The sequence below is a fragment of the Coenobita brevimanus genome, chromosome 53, assembly GCF_032717465.1.
Source record: "Coenobita brevimanus isolate Jiangsu-jjx chromosome 53, ASM3271746v2, whole genome shotgun sequence".
Lineage (NCBI taxonomy): Eukaryota > Metazoa > Arthropoda > Malacostraca > Decapoda > Coenobitidae > Coenobita > Coenobita brevimanus.
Window position 1 is genome coordinate 41848475 of NC_137006.1, and position 18267 is coordinate 41866741.

General features: G+C 42.0%; 2 protein-coding genes across 3 annotated transcripts in view; both read left to right on the forward strand.

Moving 5' to 3' along the window:
- The window catches only part of LOC145400670 (putative protein MSS51 homolog, mitochondrial), a 498420-nt gene that overhangs the window by 261757 nt on the left and 218396 nt on the right, over positions 1–18267 (forward strand). The window lies entirely within an intron of this gene.
- Positions 13840–18267, forward strand: part of LOC145400806 (uncharacterized) — a 35509-nt gene continuing 31081 nt past the window's right edge. Inside the window, exons 1-4 of the mRNA XM_080273243.1 lie at positions 13840–13913; positions 15322–15479; positions 17454–17518; positions 17883–17985. Of these exons, the coding sequence (XP_080129369.1) occupies positions 13840–13913; positions 15322–15479; positions 17454–17518; positions 17883–17985 (400 nt within the window). The remainder of the gene's footprint in view (positions 13914–15321; positions 15480–17453; positions 17519–17882; positions 17986–18267) is intronic.

An 18267-nucleotide genomic window follows, 5' to 3' on the forward strand; every position in this document is an offset into this window, starting at 1 on the left:
CGACAGAGATCAAGAGACGACAGAAAAGTCCGAGGGGGACCGCAGTGACACGGTGGTGAACGTAGCGACGTGGCGCGAGGGCGTGAGAAGAGACACGAGGGTGGGCAGTGGGTGTGGGTGTGGGTGTGGCGCGACTGGGGCTGGGAAACTGTGTGAACGAGCGAACACCCGGACTGTCAGCCACCCAGGCTACACTGTCCCACCTCACCTCTCGCACCTCACCTCTCCCACCGCACCGCACGCACCTCACCGCGCACCCTCCCTCCCTTCATCCATCCCCCCGCACTCATTCTGTCCTCCCTTCCTGCCCCTCCACCCTCATTCACCCCGCCCTCACCCTGCATCCCCTCCCTGCTCTTGCCTTGCCTTCTCTCCCTGCCTTTCCTACCCCCTTGCCCTTCCACCTTCATTCACCCCGCCCTCACCCTGCATTACCTCTGTCCTTACCGTTTTCCTCCTGTCCTCACCCTGCTTTCCCTCTCTCACCTCTCTCACCCTGCATTTCCTCCCAGCTCTCACTCTGCGTTTTCCTGCCCTCACCTTGCTTTCCCTCCCTGGCCTTACCCTACTTTTCCTCCTTGTTCTGCCTCCCTCCCTCCCTGTCCCTCCTCCCTTATTCACTCCTTCCTTTCCTTGATTTTCCTCCCTGCTTTCATCTTGCTTTTCCTCCTTGCACTTACCCTGCCTTCCTCTCTGCCCCTCCTCCTTCTCTGCCCCTCCTCCCTCTCTGTCCCTCCTCCCTCCCTGCCGCTCCTCTCCTATTAATATCCTTGTCTTTGACAGATAGAACAGTTACCTTAGGTATAACTTATCCTGTAGCAAACAGCCTCGAAAGGACCAATAGGTGTGTTGCTGTTTGCTCTCCTTTGTATTCCTTTGTACTCTGTGCCCAGCCTTCCTCACACTGCTTTCCCTCTCAGCCCACCCTCATCCTCTCAACCTTCCCTTCCTCCCTCCGTCACCCCGCCCTCCTTTCCTTCTCCTCTCAGTTTCCTCTTCCATTCTCACTCTCCCTTCACTCTTTCCTTCCTCACCCTACCCTCCCACACTTTCCTCTCCTTCATCCTACCTTTCTTCACTCTCCTGTATTCATCATATCACCTTCCTCAGCTTTTACTTCCCTCCCTCATTCTCCTTCCCCACACTCACACCTTTTAACATGTTTCACCCTCGCTTACCCCCCCCCTTCTCTCTCTCTCTCTCTCTCTCTCTCTCTCTCTCTCTCTCATCCGCACCTAGTTTCTCACTGATCACAAATTACTGAATATGACTTTGCCTAAAAAATTCACCACCATTATTTTCATCATCATCGCAGTCATCGTTCTTATCATTTAGCATTGTCATTACCGTCACCATTGTCTACTGTTAAATCTAGTATCATCGTCAACAATCGTTATCATCACCATCCCGCCTTTTCCTCATCTGGGGGGTGGAGTAGGGTCCAGTTAGGAAAAATACGGTGGGAGAACTATCAGCAACATGCGTAATGAAATAGGCCACGCACCCATTCAGTCACCATTCATGCCCCCGCAATCCTGACTCCTCCTCAAAGGTACACCTATCGACACGTTGCTTCATAATCGCCTATCAGACATAATACTACTACTACTAATGTTACTGCTACTACTACCGCTCCTACTATCAATCTTGCGAAGCAGGATGGTATCATTTTCGGCAACGCGCCCTATACCGTTGCACTAGAATCAGGTTGTGTGTGTGTGTGTGTGTGTGTGTGTGTGTGTGTGTGTGTGTGTGTGTGTACAATTATCCAACCATGACATTTAGGGGTGGTCAGCCCAGCCTTACCAAAAATCAAAGAAAATCTTGGAAATAGTGAAAGGACAGCAGATATGGCGTTGCCATCTTAGTACGTGTTGTACGATGGACTGTCGTCCATAATGCGTTACTTTGGGAGCGTGACCCGCCCAGTGATTCTCGGGGGGTCAGCCCCCTCACAAAAAGTAAAACGATCGAAAATAGGGGAAAGTGAATTATGTATTTCAACGAAACTTCTCAGAACAATTCCTCTGGTTCCTTGATTATGTCATTCACTATACAAAAATTTCCACCATTTTTAAGGGTCAGCCCGCCTCTAAAACATGTAAAGGATACAGACTCGGGTAAGGATGGATAATATGACTGATATGTTAGTACATGTTGCACAATGAACTCTTGTCTGTAATGCGATGTTTGGAGAGCGTAACACTCCCCCCGCCATGATTCTTGGGGGGGGTTCAGCCCCTTCCCAAAATAATAATAATAAAATTCTCATAACTAGTGAAAGGAGGGCTGGTACGGCTTTTAGCTATCTTAGTACATGTACAACGGGCCGCAGTGCGATATTTGAGGACCGAGACTCACCAGTGATGCTTGGGGGGTCAGAATCCCTCTTCAAAATAAAAACGATCAAAAATCGAGTAAAGTGAGCGCATGGATTTCAACGAATAAAGCATACGTATCTCAGGATTGGGTTTGCAGTTTCCTCTAAAAGCACAGGAAGACACAGCATTATTATCATCATCATACTAGGTCGAGATAACGTGGTTAAAAGTAAAAACTGTACCAAAGGACTGTAAAACTCTCAATACTACAAATCTTTACTTTTTTTTTGCCACCTCCACACGATCTGCTTCAGTTTCGGAGACACCTTGTGCAGTGAAGAGGTAAGATATTCGCAGTCCGACGACACTCCTTATGAGGGATGATGTCGAGTGGCAGTTGCAAGAATAAAATATAAAAGATTCTCGTACTGTAAGGATTAACAATACTGAAGTGGGACGCCTTCATGTAGTGGCACAAACTTTGCTCCCCAGTTACACAAGCATCTTTCAACTCCCGCCCTATTCCCTGAGAGGAGGATGGTGGACTGCAAAAGATGTGCAAACTCAGCCTGCAGTCTACCGGGTGCACTTATCAGATAAATTTAACGGTGCAACTACTGTACTACTACATACAGCCTTCGTCCTTTCAGACTTCTTAGACAGAGATTCTCCTTCTGTCCTGGTTCATCTCAGAATTATCCACTGGACAGAACACAGGGCGAAGGTAGCTTTCTCATTAGATCACGACATTTGAGATCAAGTAATGTAACACTGAATCTTGACCCCAGCACTGAATCCTGACAATGCCCTTATACTCTGGCACCTCTCCCTTACCAGTTTACTGTATAGGTCTCGTGCTGTACATATTTTAATCTATGATATTTACGGAAACTATGTCCATATAACAAAAGTATAATTTAAAAGCGAAGTAACATTAAAGTGTAATGTGTAATAAGCAACATAAATCGCTGGGGAATAGGTGATAGTATGCCTCCTTAGCCGACGAAAATACGGGCCCAGGCTCTCCTACTCTCTAGACAGGCACTCAAACCTTTTTTTTAAACAGACCCCTATGGCATCACTTATCATCCACACACATGCTTTTAGTTCATTCCCATACGCCCTTCGCATGTGCTCTCGTTGTCCCCTTCATCTGTTTTATATATTAAGTGAACTTAACACTTGAATTCAGAGGGTTTCGAATATAATGTCAAGTGCCACTCTAGTTCGATAGTCTCATACACTGACGAATTCATTTATTCACGTATTCATGCTATCTCTCCATCTATCCTTACCATGGCAGAACATAAACACACTCTGTGCAAATAATCTATGGGTAATATCTCTCCTCTCTCACTCGAACTCCTATACTGTCTTTATAATATAAACTATACTTTCACTACCAGCCTTAGATATATATACTCGTATATTCATTGTGAAAGACATTAAGTTTTGTTCAAAAACTACATGAGTAATGAATGAAGTATCTGGTGTGCCAGCCTGACTGAGAAGTTATCTGCAGGGCTGGAAGCCTCACGTCAGTTGTAATGACACATTTACTAATGAACAGAGTTCCAAGTTGGCAGGCTCCGTTCTTGGAGCGTGTAATTATGAGTTTGTACTCGAGAAGACTGTGAGATCAAAATGTAATGTGCCAAAAATGGTGGTGCTCAGTAAGTGTGCAGAGAACGTGTTGATGTACAGTGATGCAGTAGACGTGGTAACAAAAGACATGAATTGGATAGAGGAGATAACTATGCAACTGTATTCGAAAGCGATTGAGAGAGATGGACTGAAGTGCTTAGGCGTATCCAGGTATGTTGAAACTGTTGAGCAGCAAGTTATAAAAATATTATTACTGATATACATAAATGACTGTGCGATACTGGGTTCATCCACTGCCGTGTTCTATGGCTGTGCTCCCACCAAGTCGTATATGCCCTTTAATACGGTGCTTTCTCTACCTGAACTACGACATGAACGTGCCAGTTTCAAGTACAGAATATATATTAAAAACAAAAACGCAAATGAGAGAGTTTTTTCTTATTAACTAGCGGCATTAATAAACAGATAGGATAGTGTTCATGCAAAGGGGAATTTAACAGACCCTCCGACCCTGCCCATCTCTTCCAAACGATACTGCTGAAGGGGAAGAAAGCCAAGACAAAAATAAATATATAAATAAATAGATAAATAAATTAATTAATTAAATGAAATAAAATAAAAAGTCTTGATGTCCAGCAGAAATAGGGCTTGTCAACGGGACTAGCAAAACTGTGGGTGGAAAGTGTAAAAGGCCAACTCCATCACAGCCACGAAGTAATTTTTGGTTTGTTTTTATTCCTACCAGACGATTTGGGTTAACTCATGCGTGATTTTTCGAACTGGAGGGGTTAGATACAGCCCTTCTTAATCTCCCTCTCATCTAAAACGCCCGTGGTATTATTTTCAAGCTGACTTCTGACGATTTTATACATCTCTCTAAAGGTCACTGGCATTGTTAGGGTTGAACTTCTTGAAGGAAGGATCACTTGAGAAAACCAGGTAAACACGAAGACACAGTGGAAGTATCTGCTGGGAGAACCGTAGGAGAAAAGGGTAGGTTTGGGCCTGAGTTTAGAAAAAAATTTGCCAGGGATTTATGGTGTGTTTGTGCTGGCTTGCTAAAATGGACCCGTTGGTGTGGATCCAGTGAATGATATTTGATAGGTTGTATAGCTGTGCCTGAGGAGAGTGACAATAGACGCCAGTTTAAAGGTGTGTGTGTATGGGAAGTACGCTGCTGTTACGTCCCTCGTATAATCACCATCATCATTATCACCATCACCATCATCACCGTCTAATCCAGTGTTGCCCCATGAGGAGCGTAGGAGCCCGGGGCTAGGCAAGTTGGTCCTGACATTTAAAAAGAGAGTGACCAGCCTCACTCATCCCTGAGTGACATTATTTGAGCAATAAACCCCAACCACCCTTGGATATAAACCTTCATCGGCTCAATCTGACTGGAGCACCCTAATTACCTACCAAACCACCAGGAGCCGTAATTTAATTATATGATTACCACCCAGCATAGTAAATGGTGTCCTGGTGTACAGGAAACCATTTGGCTTGTCACTCAGTGTAGAGTCACCCGTAGACAGAAGGAAGAGGAAAGAATGAAGGAAAAAAAAAAAACAGAAGAGCATGGAAGGGAAGAAGGAAGGAAGAGAGGAAAAGACTGGCTTCCAAGAGCAGCACTACATCGAGTGGTGAGTGGATGGTGAGCGCCCCACCTCGTCCCTGGTGTACTAATGATAATAATAATGATGATAACAGTAGTAGTAGTAGTAGGAGTAGTAGTAATAACAATAATAATAATAACAACAACAATAATAATAATAAAAATAATAACAAAAATAATAATGATAATGATGATAGGAGTAGTAGTAGTAGTAGTGGTGGTGCTGGTGGTGCTGCTGGTGGTGGTGGTGGTAGTAGTAGTTGTAGTAGTAGTAGTAGTAGTTGTTGTTGTTGTCGTTGTTGTAATCTATACAAATCTATACAAAATCTATACAAACATCTATTAATTTTTAACAAGTAACAATATTACCCTAAAACACAACACACAAAAACCGAATTTACATCAAAGTCCCCATTCGCATCGCCAGGTGAGGAGGGGCATAGGAGGAGCAAACTTTGTCTAAGAGTCCGACCAATTAAGAGCAAAATGTGCTAAAACTCTCAAATCTCCGGCTTTCTCGTCGTAAGTTAATTATAAGTAAGTAGGTAAATATACGTGGGATTGACAGGATGGAGATTAATTTGAATGATGTCTGGTTTTGCTTGTTGAGAGGAGAATGCCAGGGTGTGCTACAGTTTATTCACCTTAATTTGGCGGGGGTTTTCATCCTCTTGCAGCTTATATCACAGAGGTCAGTGGCAGAATAAGACAATCCTGAGGCTCTATATTCTTTCCATAGCGCTTCTCTGTAATTAGCACTATGGTATTTTAGTGTTAAGCTCCTGTTACTGTTCGGCATTCAGGGTGGCCAGAATACAGTGGCACGAGTTAATTATGAGAAAGAAGCTTGTGGAGATCTGTCTATTATATGAATATAGTGGGTGAAATGAAGCTGAGGGGAATAGGGAAGATGGATGAAAAGAGGAGGGTCCCCATGGGTGATTAAATTTAAGTGGAAAAATTGAGAAGCAATGAAGGAGTGCATGAATAGTAACAAAAGACAGAGGAGGATTAAGAAAGTCTGTGGAATTTACTTTTAAAAAGTCATAGTTAATAACATTATGTGTTATGTGTCATGTTTCATGTGTATTGGTAAATGGGCATCTAAGTGAATGGTTAACAATCAGTGTGGGCGTGCTACAGGGTTGTGTGATGTCCCCAAGGTTGTTCAATATATATATATATATATATATATATATATATATATATATATATATATATATATATATATATATATATATATATATATATATATATATATATATATATGGATGGGGTGATGAGAGAAGTAAAAACACGAATAATAGAGAGAGTGATGGCGTTGGTAATGAATGGTGATGGATGGAATATCTCAAATTTGTTGTATGCTGATGATGCATTGCTACTTGCAAATACCGGACAAGAACTTGGTAAACTAGTGCAGAGTTTTGCTGATGTCTGTGAGAGTCGTACCTTGAGAGTAAATGTAGAAAAGAGTAAAGTGATTGTAATAGAGAGAGAAGGTGACTCCCAGTATGATGTTACAGTTAATGGCGAGAGACTGGAATTAATGGGAGAGTTCAAATACCTGGGTACAGTGATAGAAAAGAGAGGAAAATGTGGAAAAGAAGTGGAAAGTAGAGTGACACAAGGAAGGAAAGTAGCTGGTGCTATGAAGGTCTTGATAAGAAACAGAGGCTTGAGTGTTGCAGCTGCGCGAGGCTTACATGCAGTGTTAGTATCAACTTTAAAATATGGATATAAGACTAAGGTGTGGCATGAATATGAAAAGTCAAGAGTGAGACCAGTGGAGATGGGACTGCTGAGGAATGTATATGGAGTACAGAGAGCAGATAGGATACGAAATAAAGTGATTCGTGAAAGATGCGGAGTGAGGAAGTCTGTGGACACGAGAATCGAAGACAATGTACTTAGGTGGTATGGTCATGTGGAGAGAATGGATAACAACTGAGTGGTGAAAAAGGTATATCTGAGCGAATTTCAAGCAGGGAGGAAGAGAAGTAGGCCAAGGAGAAGATGGAGGGATATGGTGGACGACCGTGTGATGAAGAGACGTATGGAAGTCGGTGAGGCTAGGGAACTGAAAAGAGATCGAGCTGGCTGGATGAATGTTGTGAGAAGTGCATGGTCAGGGATTTGGCACCCCTTTTTAACGTGGCAGCGTCCGGATTGGCTCAGTCGGATACGCTTATGTGGAGCTACAGAATGTGGTGAAAGTTTTTGCGCATCAGATTGAGACAGGATTCTGGGGGCTTGAATGGTGAGTGATGGAACCGAGGCCTATTGGACTGGGCAAACTTGGGCTGTCTGGACGTTGCTACTCCTTACCCTTCCCTAGGATGGGAAAGGAGGCCCTGATGATGATGATGATGATGATGATGATGTGTTGCCAAGATGTCTGTTAACAAGACAGGAACAGCATATTGGGATTTGAAAATAAAAAAGAGTAGCGAGGTATATATGAAAGAAGTGGCCGATTTGGATACAAAAAAAAAAAGTTCACATGAGAGCGAACAGGAATATTGTTATGCACTGGGTGAGGAAAATAACAGCGGAATATTATTAGTCAGGGCAACGGAAGTTCGAACAATAGGTAAACCTAGGGAAGTCATGGACCTGATGGTCTTCCTCTACACACGATGAAGGATTGTGAGCAAAACCATACAATTCAGCAGAACTACAATGCAACCGTCACGTTCAGACAAACAAATAAATAAACAAACATTCTTTTGGTGTTCACAACTGCACCCCAAGCAAGCCCTTTCACATCCACCCACTCACTGAACCATGTCACCACTGCCCACTCACCCTGTCATTTCACGCCCACCAAGATGCTCACGGTTAATAAATTACAAGCGGCGCCTACAGTAAGTGCCCTCACTAACAAGTTCTCTTTGCCTTTGGAATTGTGCTTCATTGCCATTGCTTTATCGTGGGCACAGCACCTTGGTCCTAATGATCTATCTATCTGTCTATTGCCAGACGCCATAATCCCGTAAGGGGTGGCCATTTGACTTTGAGTTAGTTGTTTTACAGGGAGGGGCACTAACCCTCCACCAACCCACTTGTTGACACGTAGGGAGCACGTATGGTTTGGTTATATGGTTACCACCCAGCGTTGTAAATGGTTTCTTGGCTTACGGGAAACCATCTGGCTTGTCACTCAATGTAAAACCACCTGTAAAGGAAAGAAAATCAATAAGAAGTGACAGGAAAGATGGAAGAAATAGGAAGAGAGGAGGGCAGGCACAGAAAAAGAATGATAAAGGCTAAGGAAGAAGTAGGCAGCACTACATCAAGTGAGTGGATGATGGTCGCCAATGAACGCAGTTATCTCCGGAAATACGACACACACACACACACACACACACACACACACACACACACACACACACACACACACACACATGCAAATACTTGGGAATGAATGTGAGATACCGTCGGAAAACACGAGTTGATAATGGAAGAGTACTGACGAATGAATGGTCATAATAAACAAATGATGCTTTTCTTCAATTTGACAAATGTGAAATTAACAGAAAAGAGTAATGATTAACATGACTGAGTGTGGTGATGGAGAAAGAATGTGTACCCAAAAAGGTAACAACGGCACAAGTGAGGAGTGTGTGAAGCACCTGACTAATGGGAGGGTATCATGTGTGGATAGGGAAACGTTTATGTGAAAATTGCAAGGTATTTTGACGAGACTGCAAACAGTCAGAGGGAAACTGTACACTCTCACTCAACAGCAGCGACCCACAGCAAACAGTAATCAGCCTTAAAAACTGTCTCTAATGCTCATAAGACTTCGGTTCTGTGACCCCCCTAGAGAGTTAGTTATGGCCTGCCCACCTAGCGCGAGCTGTTTAGTAGGAAAACTGTTTTGTGGGAAACGCGTCAGAAAACCTGGACGAGCAGGGTTGTGCTACTGAAAGGAAATAAAGGCTGTAATTATACCTTGTACTAAAGAAAACGGTAACCGAAATTAGTCCAAAAACTATCTTGAAATAAGGTTGTTGAGTGCCAAAGTGAAGGTGTAGAGAAGACTATATCTTTTACTTTAACGTGGACCAAAGTTTTGCTACTTTTTTTCGTTTCACATAGCTAAGCGGCAATAAAAACCAATGCTGTGGCTTTACATCCTTTCCATAGCATTTCTTATTGACTACCACCGCATTCTAGTGTTAACCTACTATTACAACTTCGCATTCAGGATCAAGATATAATGTTAGAACACGTTTGAGTAAAAAAGGTCTAGCCATTGAGAAGGTAAAGCATCCTAACTGAAAATCTAGTGAGTGAAGAGCAGAGCTTTTCTTAGAACGGTAAGGAACGTGTCAAATATTTACAGTAAGACTGATAGTGGAGTAAGCACGTGAGAAAGCTTGGAGGATATTTATGGCACTTAAAAAGCATATGAGTTATTTGAGAGAAGCATGTGGAGTTGCTTAGAGAGACAGACAGACGAATGAGGAAGTGAAGGAGCGTTGTGGTGTTGATATGAATGTGACTGAAAGTGTGAAGAGAACTACTCTGAGTTGATCTGGCCAGGTGAAGAGGATGAAAAGTGAAAGACTGATTAGAAGAGTGTGTGTGAGTGATCTGGAGGAGGAGAGAGTTGAGGGAGACCAAGTATGGTGTGGAGTGATGGCGTGGAAAGATATATAAGAGAGATGTGAGTTGGAGGGAGGGCAGTCAAATGGCATGGGACAGAGAGACCTGGAGATTTGTTTATGTCCATCCCTTACGGAATTGAGGCGTCTGGCAAAAGAGAAACAATGGAAAAAGTATATGGTAGTGTATAAAGATGTCGCGTATGGAAAATTGCTGAATGCTGCACAGTTATAAATATGGTGGCAAAGCATGTGGAAGAGTAGAGAGAATATGAAGGAGTATTTCAGTGTTAGAATTGACACTGAAATACTGAAGAGAGACAGGGGTATGTGATGTCCCTAGGGTTTTTCAGTATACTTTATATAGGGATGGGGTTATGAGAATGGTTAGCGAGTTTCGGAGATGGGCGTGAAAGGTGGTGATGAAGGGTGTGGGATGGAATATTTTTGGCCAAGCACAACATACAGCAGATCCGGCAGGCTCCCGACAACCAGACATGGCTCCGTGCAACTTTTGGTTATTCTCAGAGCTCAAAATTCCGCTGAAGGGTTTCCAGTTTGAGACGAAAGAAAGGATCATGACGAATCCGACGAAGCACTTGCAGGAGATACCGAAAACCGACTCTGAAAAATATTTCAGTCAGTGGAAAGGTTGTTGGTACACTGAAAGCAGTGATGAGAAATAGGGAGGTGAGTATGGAAGTTAAGAAGTCACTGCATGATGGTATTGTGATCCCTACCCTGACGTATGGAAGCGAGGCGTGGACCTTGCAAGAGGGGAACAAGTCAAGAGTGAGAGCAGTGGAAATGAGTTACTTGAGAGGAGCATGTGGAGTGACGTGGAGGGACAGGTTGACGAATGAAGAAGTGAAGGAACGTTGTGGGGTAGATGTGGATGTGGTTGAAAAGATTAGGAGAAATACACTGAGGTGGTTTGGACATGTGGAGAGAATGGAGAATGAAAGACTGACTAAGAGGGTGTATGTAGGTGAGGTGGAGGGAGGGAGAGGGAGGGGTAGGCCGAGGATGAGGTGGAGGGATGGAGTTGAGAGGTATATGAGGGAGGGGGGGGTGAGTTGGGGGGAGGGGAGTCAAATGGTGGGTGACAGAGTGACTTGGAGGCGTTTTGTCTGCGGCCACCCTTTGCGGGATTAGGGCGTCGGGCTATAGATAGATAGATAGATAGGAAAGAGCTCTGGGCTACGTGTGTAAAGTCAGAAGGGGCCTACTTTGAGGGGGACTAGTGTCCTAGCTTAACAGATTAGTTAGTTATTTTTTTTTTAGAGCCTAAGGCCGGATACTTTCTAAACAGACCTCCTATACCCCTCCTGGCTAGCTTATGTCGGGGGGGGGTAAGTACTTTTACTCTGCTGCTAGTAGCCCTACTTATTTACAAGGTCAGAGTGGTACTCGAGGTTGCTCACCACTGCAAGGTAGCACTGCAAGAGCTGGATCATCTCGACCCAGGAAGAGCCACCACCACTTTTTCCAGGTGGGGTTGTGGTTTAAGGGGGTCTAAGGGTAGATGGCGGTTGAGGTGGCCTGGCCGGTCTCCACATCCTCGTCATCCCTATCCCCAAAGGGTCACCACCTTTTCCAGTTGGGACTCTGGCTCGAGAGGGTCTTGGGAGAGGTGGGGGATGGCGTGGCCTTGTCATCCTCTTCTGTGCCCTCCCTGTGCCTACCCTCGAAAGGCCAACACCCCTTCCATCTGGGACTCTGGCTCAAGATGTGGGAGGTGTGAACCTGGTGTAACTGCTGTTGATAGGCCCCTCTAGAATTGCTGCACCTTTCCAGTCCGGCTATCAGAGCAGTACTCAAGCCTGCTCACCACTGCAAGGTATAACATTCACCAAGCAGAATATATATATATATATATATATATATATATATATATATATATATATATATATATATATATATATATATATATATATATATATATATATATATATATATATATATATATATATATATATATATATATATATATATATATATATATGACATCCGATGCAAAAATTACATCACAGAGTTTTGATGGCTTCTACACACCTTGAAAGTGAGTACTGTAGCCTACACTTATGCAAAGCCGCAGTATAGGCTTATTCCGTCACTGAGCTACGTGAAATTACCTGCATAAGTATGAAAATCTGGATTAAGCTAGGGTAAAGAAATTACAGTAGAGAGAAATAGAAAACGGCGACACTATTCCACAGCCGGGCACTGCAAACGAAAATTCACTTCAGCAACGCAAATTTGCGAACTTCTTGAAGTTTGCGGTTCCGCAAATGCAAACGAAATGCAAACAATATGTATCCCTTCTAGTACCATGGCATCAGTTTCATTTTATTCTGGATACCGTTAGAGGATTTTATTCAATAAACTTCATGAATGGAGTGATGCATGGCAAATGGAATTCGACGTGGACAAGTGTCATGTACTCAAGTTTAGTAAAAGTGGAAAAAGATTATAAGTTAGGAAGTAAATCCCTATTATCAATAACAGACTATCTCCGGCTGACCACATCAGTGAGAAGGTACGGAACATGAAAACGTGCTGAGAAAGATAATAACATCATTCATCACACCAACGCAGGAGTATGAATCAGTAGTCTGGAATCCTCATCTCAAAAAACACATAGATAAGACTGAAAAAGTTCAAAGGGCCGCTACAAGATGGGTACCAAGCTTAAGGGTTCTAAGCTACGAAGAATGACTAGAAAAACTGAATCTGCCAACACTACAGGAGAGAAGGAAAAGAGAAGACATGATTATACACTACCGAATGAAATAGTGTGTGCTAAAACAATTCATAAATTTAAAGAGATGTATGATGGAAATGGTTTAAGACACGGGACAGTGCGAGCTTGACTCATTCCTGTAAAGATACAATTAGGTAAGAACAATTAGGTAAGAACACACGAAGAAAGGAGATTGGGTGAATCGCTTTTGTTTGTGCCCTAATAATGTATAACAGAAAACGTAATCCAATGAGAGAAAACCCATCTTTCCTGGAATTTGGAAGGTAAACTATTGTAATGCTGAGGAATTAGGTGATGATCTATAAGGTACAGATGGTAGTGTTTATGGCGGTAATATTTGAAGCAAATAAGCTAATAATGGCATCAATTCTCTCTGCCGCTGAATATACTTCTGATGGTCTAGACTCTAGGCCAACTCGGGCTCTAATCTCCACAAGTGGCTGAGGAGCATGGCTAAAAACAACAGGGAAAGAAATTTAAGGTGAAACTTTATTTACCACCCCAAAAATACTCAAAAATATAAAAGACTAGCCTACCAGGAATAAGCATTTTTTTTCCTGTGCTGACATCACTTTCCCATTCTCAACATCCAAGAGGAAGGTATGAATAAACACTGAATTATCAGTGGTGAAAAATGAGTCAAAAATCTTCACCAGTGCGATTTGATCCGCTGCTCTGAGTGACATAAATTTTGATTTTTATTTTCCACGGTGATCCAAATAAAATTGTTTGCACAATATAACAATGATGATATAAAGCCAATCCTCGCAGATTTTCGAAGCAGGTAAAAATTATTTTCAGATTCGAATGTCGGCCTCGTCACAGGTCTCCCACGCCAAGTGACGCCACGCCAGTCGCCAGCGGCCAGTGAAGTAGTGAATTTTTGTAAACACGTGAGAGGGTTTGGCGTCAGAAAACACCATGGACGACTACGTAATGAAGCTGAGGACCGACTTTCTAGAGTATCAGAAGGTAGTGTGTGTCGTGAAGGCTGGGTTTAGCTTTAACTGGGTAGTTTTAACCGTGGTGTTCAGCTGTGGTTAAGATGTGCATTGTGAAGTCGATCCTGACAGAAAGGGATTGATGTAGGCCTTTTTAAAGCAGCTTCCAGAAGACCTACCATATGCCATAAAAACACTCTTACTGATATTATTACTTGTTCTGGGCGAAGACAAGGTAATTCTGATATAGAAATGACTGAAATAATACTGTGAGTTACCAACCTTTTTAAGTTATACCGTATGTGCAAACGGTTGATTTAGAAAGTAATTCCTTCCAGTTGAACAATTCGCATCCTAGCAGTAATTGGTACGGTAGTTACACCATTAGTTATACATGAGAGGATTGCTGGGCCTCGGGAATCGGATTGCAGTGTTCAGAGCTGGGAGAGGGGAGTGGAATACGGTAATGTGACCACAAATTGTTAACAGGCCTAGCTTAATCACATGGCCTCCATAAAGTGTGATCAATGATGGGGGCATCACATGACCCAAGCTATTCTTGTACCAAGGAGAGTGGGGTCCCTGGACCCATTCCCATCCCTTACAATTGCCGGCATTCAGAGGCTCTCGAACGTGGTGGTAGCATTATAACCTGGTACCGTAGCTCGTTACCAAAAGAAAATATTTTTTGTACAAAAACCACCAATTAGGCTTTCCACCCCTATATGGTGTGATTGATTGTTTTGAACCCACCCTACCTTGTGCATATGACACTATTGAGAGAGAGATGCAATACGTGTAGCAGTAGCTTACTCTGGGACATGAACTGTGCTGCTTAAGCTGGCTGCCATTCTTTAAAATTACATTTGTATACTCCCAAAAGTACATGATATTTATATTACTACAGTACTTTCATATTTGGACCGTTATTGGTACATGACTTACGGCATGAGCATGGGAAACCATAAGCAGCTTATCATTTTGAGATTCCTTTTACAGATATTGTAGAGGAACAGGAAGGCACAAAAGCAGCCATCAACAGAGAATTGGTGCAGTTTTTGTATGTGCGCTTTCCTTCATATTATGCTACATCTATCCATTTGTATCCATCATTAGTTACGGTATTTGCTTTGACTTAAACTTTGCACCATAACTAAGACCAAAATGTTCTTCTGCACCTTATTTCACATTTTTTTTTTTTATAACAAAACAGAGGAAGGAAAAACAAATGAATAAAAAAAAAAAAAAATCCATGCACCAGATTACTGGTGTCCGCATATCTCAGACGTGGCAGAAATAGTATTGCAGCTCTACACTATTTCCGTGGCACTTTAGCATATTCTAGTGCCACTTTGTTGTTACATTGGAGCATCCAAGATGAAGAGATGTTTAGGCCAAAAAACATGAAAAGATCATTGTCACGAATGGTAACATAACTGTTTCAGCTTTTGGGTGATCTGAGACAGCAAGAGGAGAATGCTCAGGAGGAAATCAAGTTGCTGCGCGAGGAACGGGATTTTCTGAATCAACAACTGAAAGAAGCCTTGACCCGGAACAATACGCTCAACAATAAAATGAAAGAGCTGATACAGAATTATGCTGCCATGGCACATGTTATTGGTAAGGATCAGTTATTTTTTAGTAAGAGTTCAGTATATTTATTCACATATATTTGTTGTAAATCTTGTATACCGCTAGACTTGCTGCAGTTGCGTGTTATAAGTAAGGGCCTGTCTTTTTGTCTGTTGCATATTTGTCTATCCATCTTTTATGCCTTTACAACGGCAGAACCAAACCCCAGCGGTGTTGCTGAGTGGCTGCAACAAAAGGTTCTCTACTCTCTGTTACAAGTCCTCTTCACTTCAGGTTGCCTCTTATATAATTTGCACCACTTTATCCTTCCAGATCAGTTTCCCTCCAGGACCTGTAAAACACAACTTGAACTTACAAGGTTAAGCTGTCCATCCATGTCAGGAGTGTAGTGGCTGGCATGGTCACTACAGATAAATAGAACAGGCTACATAGGTTACGTCTTCCTCTGTTTCTCTCATTTGCGGTACAATAATAAGTACACAGCTGTGACATCTTAATTATCAAGACTGCAAGTTTACAGAAGCTTTAATTTTTGTGTGATTTTAAATAATTGTCCTTATCTTTTGGGTTGAAGTGAATTAATTTGATGAAAGAGATTGAAATCTCATTAAGTTCTGAGATAAAGAAACTGACAGCATTGTCCTGTTTTGTGAGTGTTCTCAGTGTGTTTAATGTAGATAGTTCTGGAAGATAATTCTTTTATCTGAGAATTGATTTTAATTGAATAATGGATTCCTAGTGCCAGGTATCATGACCATATGATGTTTTTCTGTGTTCTTAGTGTGTTTAATGTAGATGATTCTGGAATATTATTCTATTATCTGAGAATTGAATTTAATTGAATAATAGATTCCTAGTGCCAGGTATCATGACCATATGATGTTAATTCAAAAGCAAAGATATACCAGTATGAGAAGCAATGAAACTGAAATGAGGTAGGAGATATAGGAGTGGTTTTGACATAGAAGTGGTCTTGGTATTGAAGAAGTTTTGGCATAGAAATGCCCTTGGAGTAGAAGTGGTCTTAACGTAGAAGTGTTCTCGATGTTGATGTGGTCTTGGCAAAGTGGTTTTGGTGATGAATTGGTCTTGGCAATGAAGTAGTCATGGTGATGAAGTGGTCTTGGCGATGAAGTGGTCTTGGCATTGAAGTGGTTTGGGCATGAAGTGGCTCAGTGATGAAGCTGCTTGGCTTGGTGTTAAAGTGGCTTGACAGTGAATTGACTTGGTAATGATGTGGCTTAACTGGTCATTTGGTTGAAAGGCTTGATGACCCAGGAAGGAGGGAAGGGTCAACATAAGTGGGAGGTCCTTAAACTATTCATGCCATGAAACCAAATGTCTAACCTGATTGGAGGAGAGGGAAAATAAAGGCCAGAAGAAACATAAATATCAAGAAGATACATAGGACAGCAGAGAAGAGGATAGTAAGGAGAGAAATATTGGAGACAAAAAGATCCCTTTTAGATGTTTCTTATGACAAGCAGGGATACTGGGAGAGAACACTGTCCCTCCCTTCCCAGGAGATCCTTCCATAGAGAATCCAAACCAGAGGACTCAAGTTATTTTCAGAAGTGTGCCCTCTTGTGTGTCATACTAGCTAGTTAAGAAATTCCAGGGGGCGATCTTTAGTGGCCAGTAAGGCTGCTACTTCTGTTTACTGTTATAGGGAGGGGGGATTCAAGCCCTTCATTTCTGTCTCTTAGTTGCTGCTTACTCTTGTCAACTGGAAGATCACAGTGGAGAATGCTAGAAGTCTTTGCCATGCAAGTGAAATGCACAATCAAATGCTAATGATAAATTATGTCCTACAGGGAATATATGTAAGCACCTGCCATAAGTTTTCTAAACCAGTCTTTATTTTAGAACAACTGGTTATTTCTAAATTATTAGGAATGAGAATATTGTGAGCTATTTTAATTTGAATTCAGTAGGTAGTGATACTGAGGCAAGTTGTGACAGGTTCATGTCACAGTGCATTAATTTTTGCCACCCCAACAGGAACCAAGAACCAACTGGTGAAAGAAGTGGAGCAGCTGAAGACTGACCTAAGCTCTGCCCGTCAGGTACAGTAACAGTGTTTCTGTCATAATCCATGGAAGCAGGAAGCTATGTTTTAATTAGAAGCAGTTATATAGGAATGGGTGACATTAACTGAATACATAATTGGGCTTTTAGGCCAGTGAAAAATGGAACATACAAAATATTGAATACCGTATGTTAAAAGATCATTCACAATTTTACTGAACGCTTTAAGTATAGCTTTTAATTTTGCTGATATTTATATGAAAATGAAAGTGTGGCATATTTCAGTAGGCATGCTGTTCGTTGCGACTCACATTTGCATTTTCTGTGGCCTCTTTCTGGATCCTGCCTCACACTGTCCATAAGTGGGAATAAGGGTTAAGTTGAAATTTTCTTTGTCTTTAGGCACACAAGAATGAGATGGCCAAAGCACATGAAGAAAATGAGGCTCTGAAGAATGAGATTTCGGAAAGCATGATTCAGGCAAAGGAGAGGGGACTGACTGAAGGTGAGTTTGTTTACCATTTGTATATATACAGTCCCTCATTACAGTGGCTACTTGTTCTTTCCTTTTGTATGAAAATGCTGAATTAATCGTTAAACTTATTCTCTTTTTAGTTCTTTTTTGCTGTATACATCAGATGTTCTTATAACATAATTTATTACTTATTTAAAATACTACTGTCTGTACATCATCTCAAGAAATATTTGGCACCCTCATGAAATGTGGTGTGCTATATGACACACTGACCAAACATTCTGTGTAACCAGCATTACCAAATGAACAGTT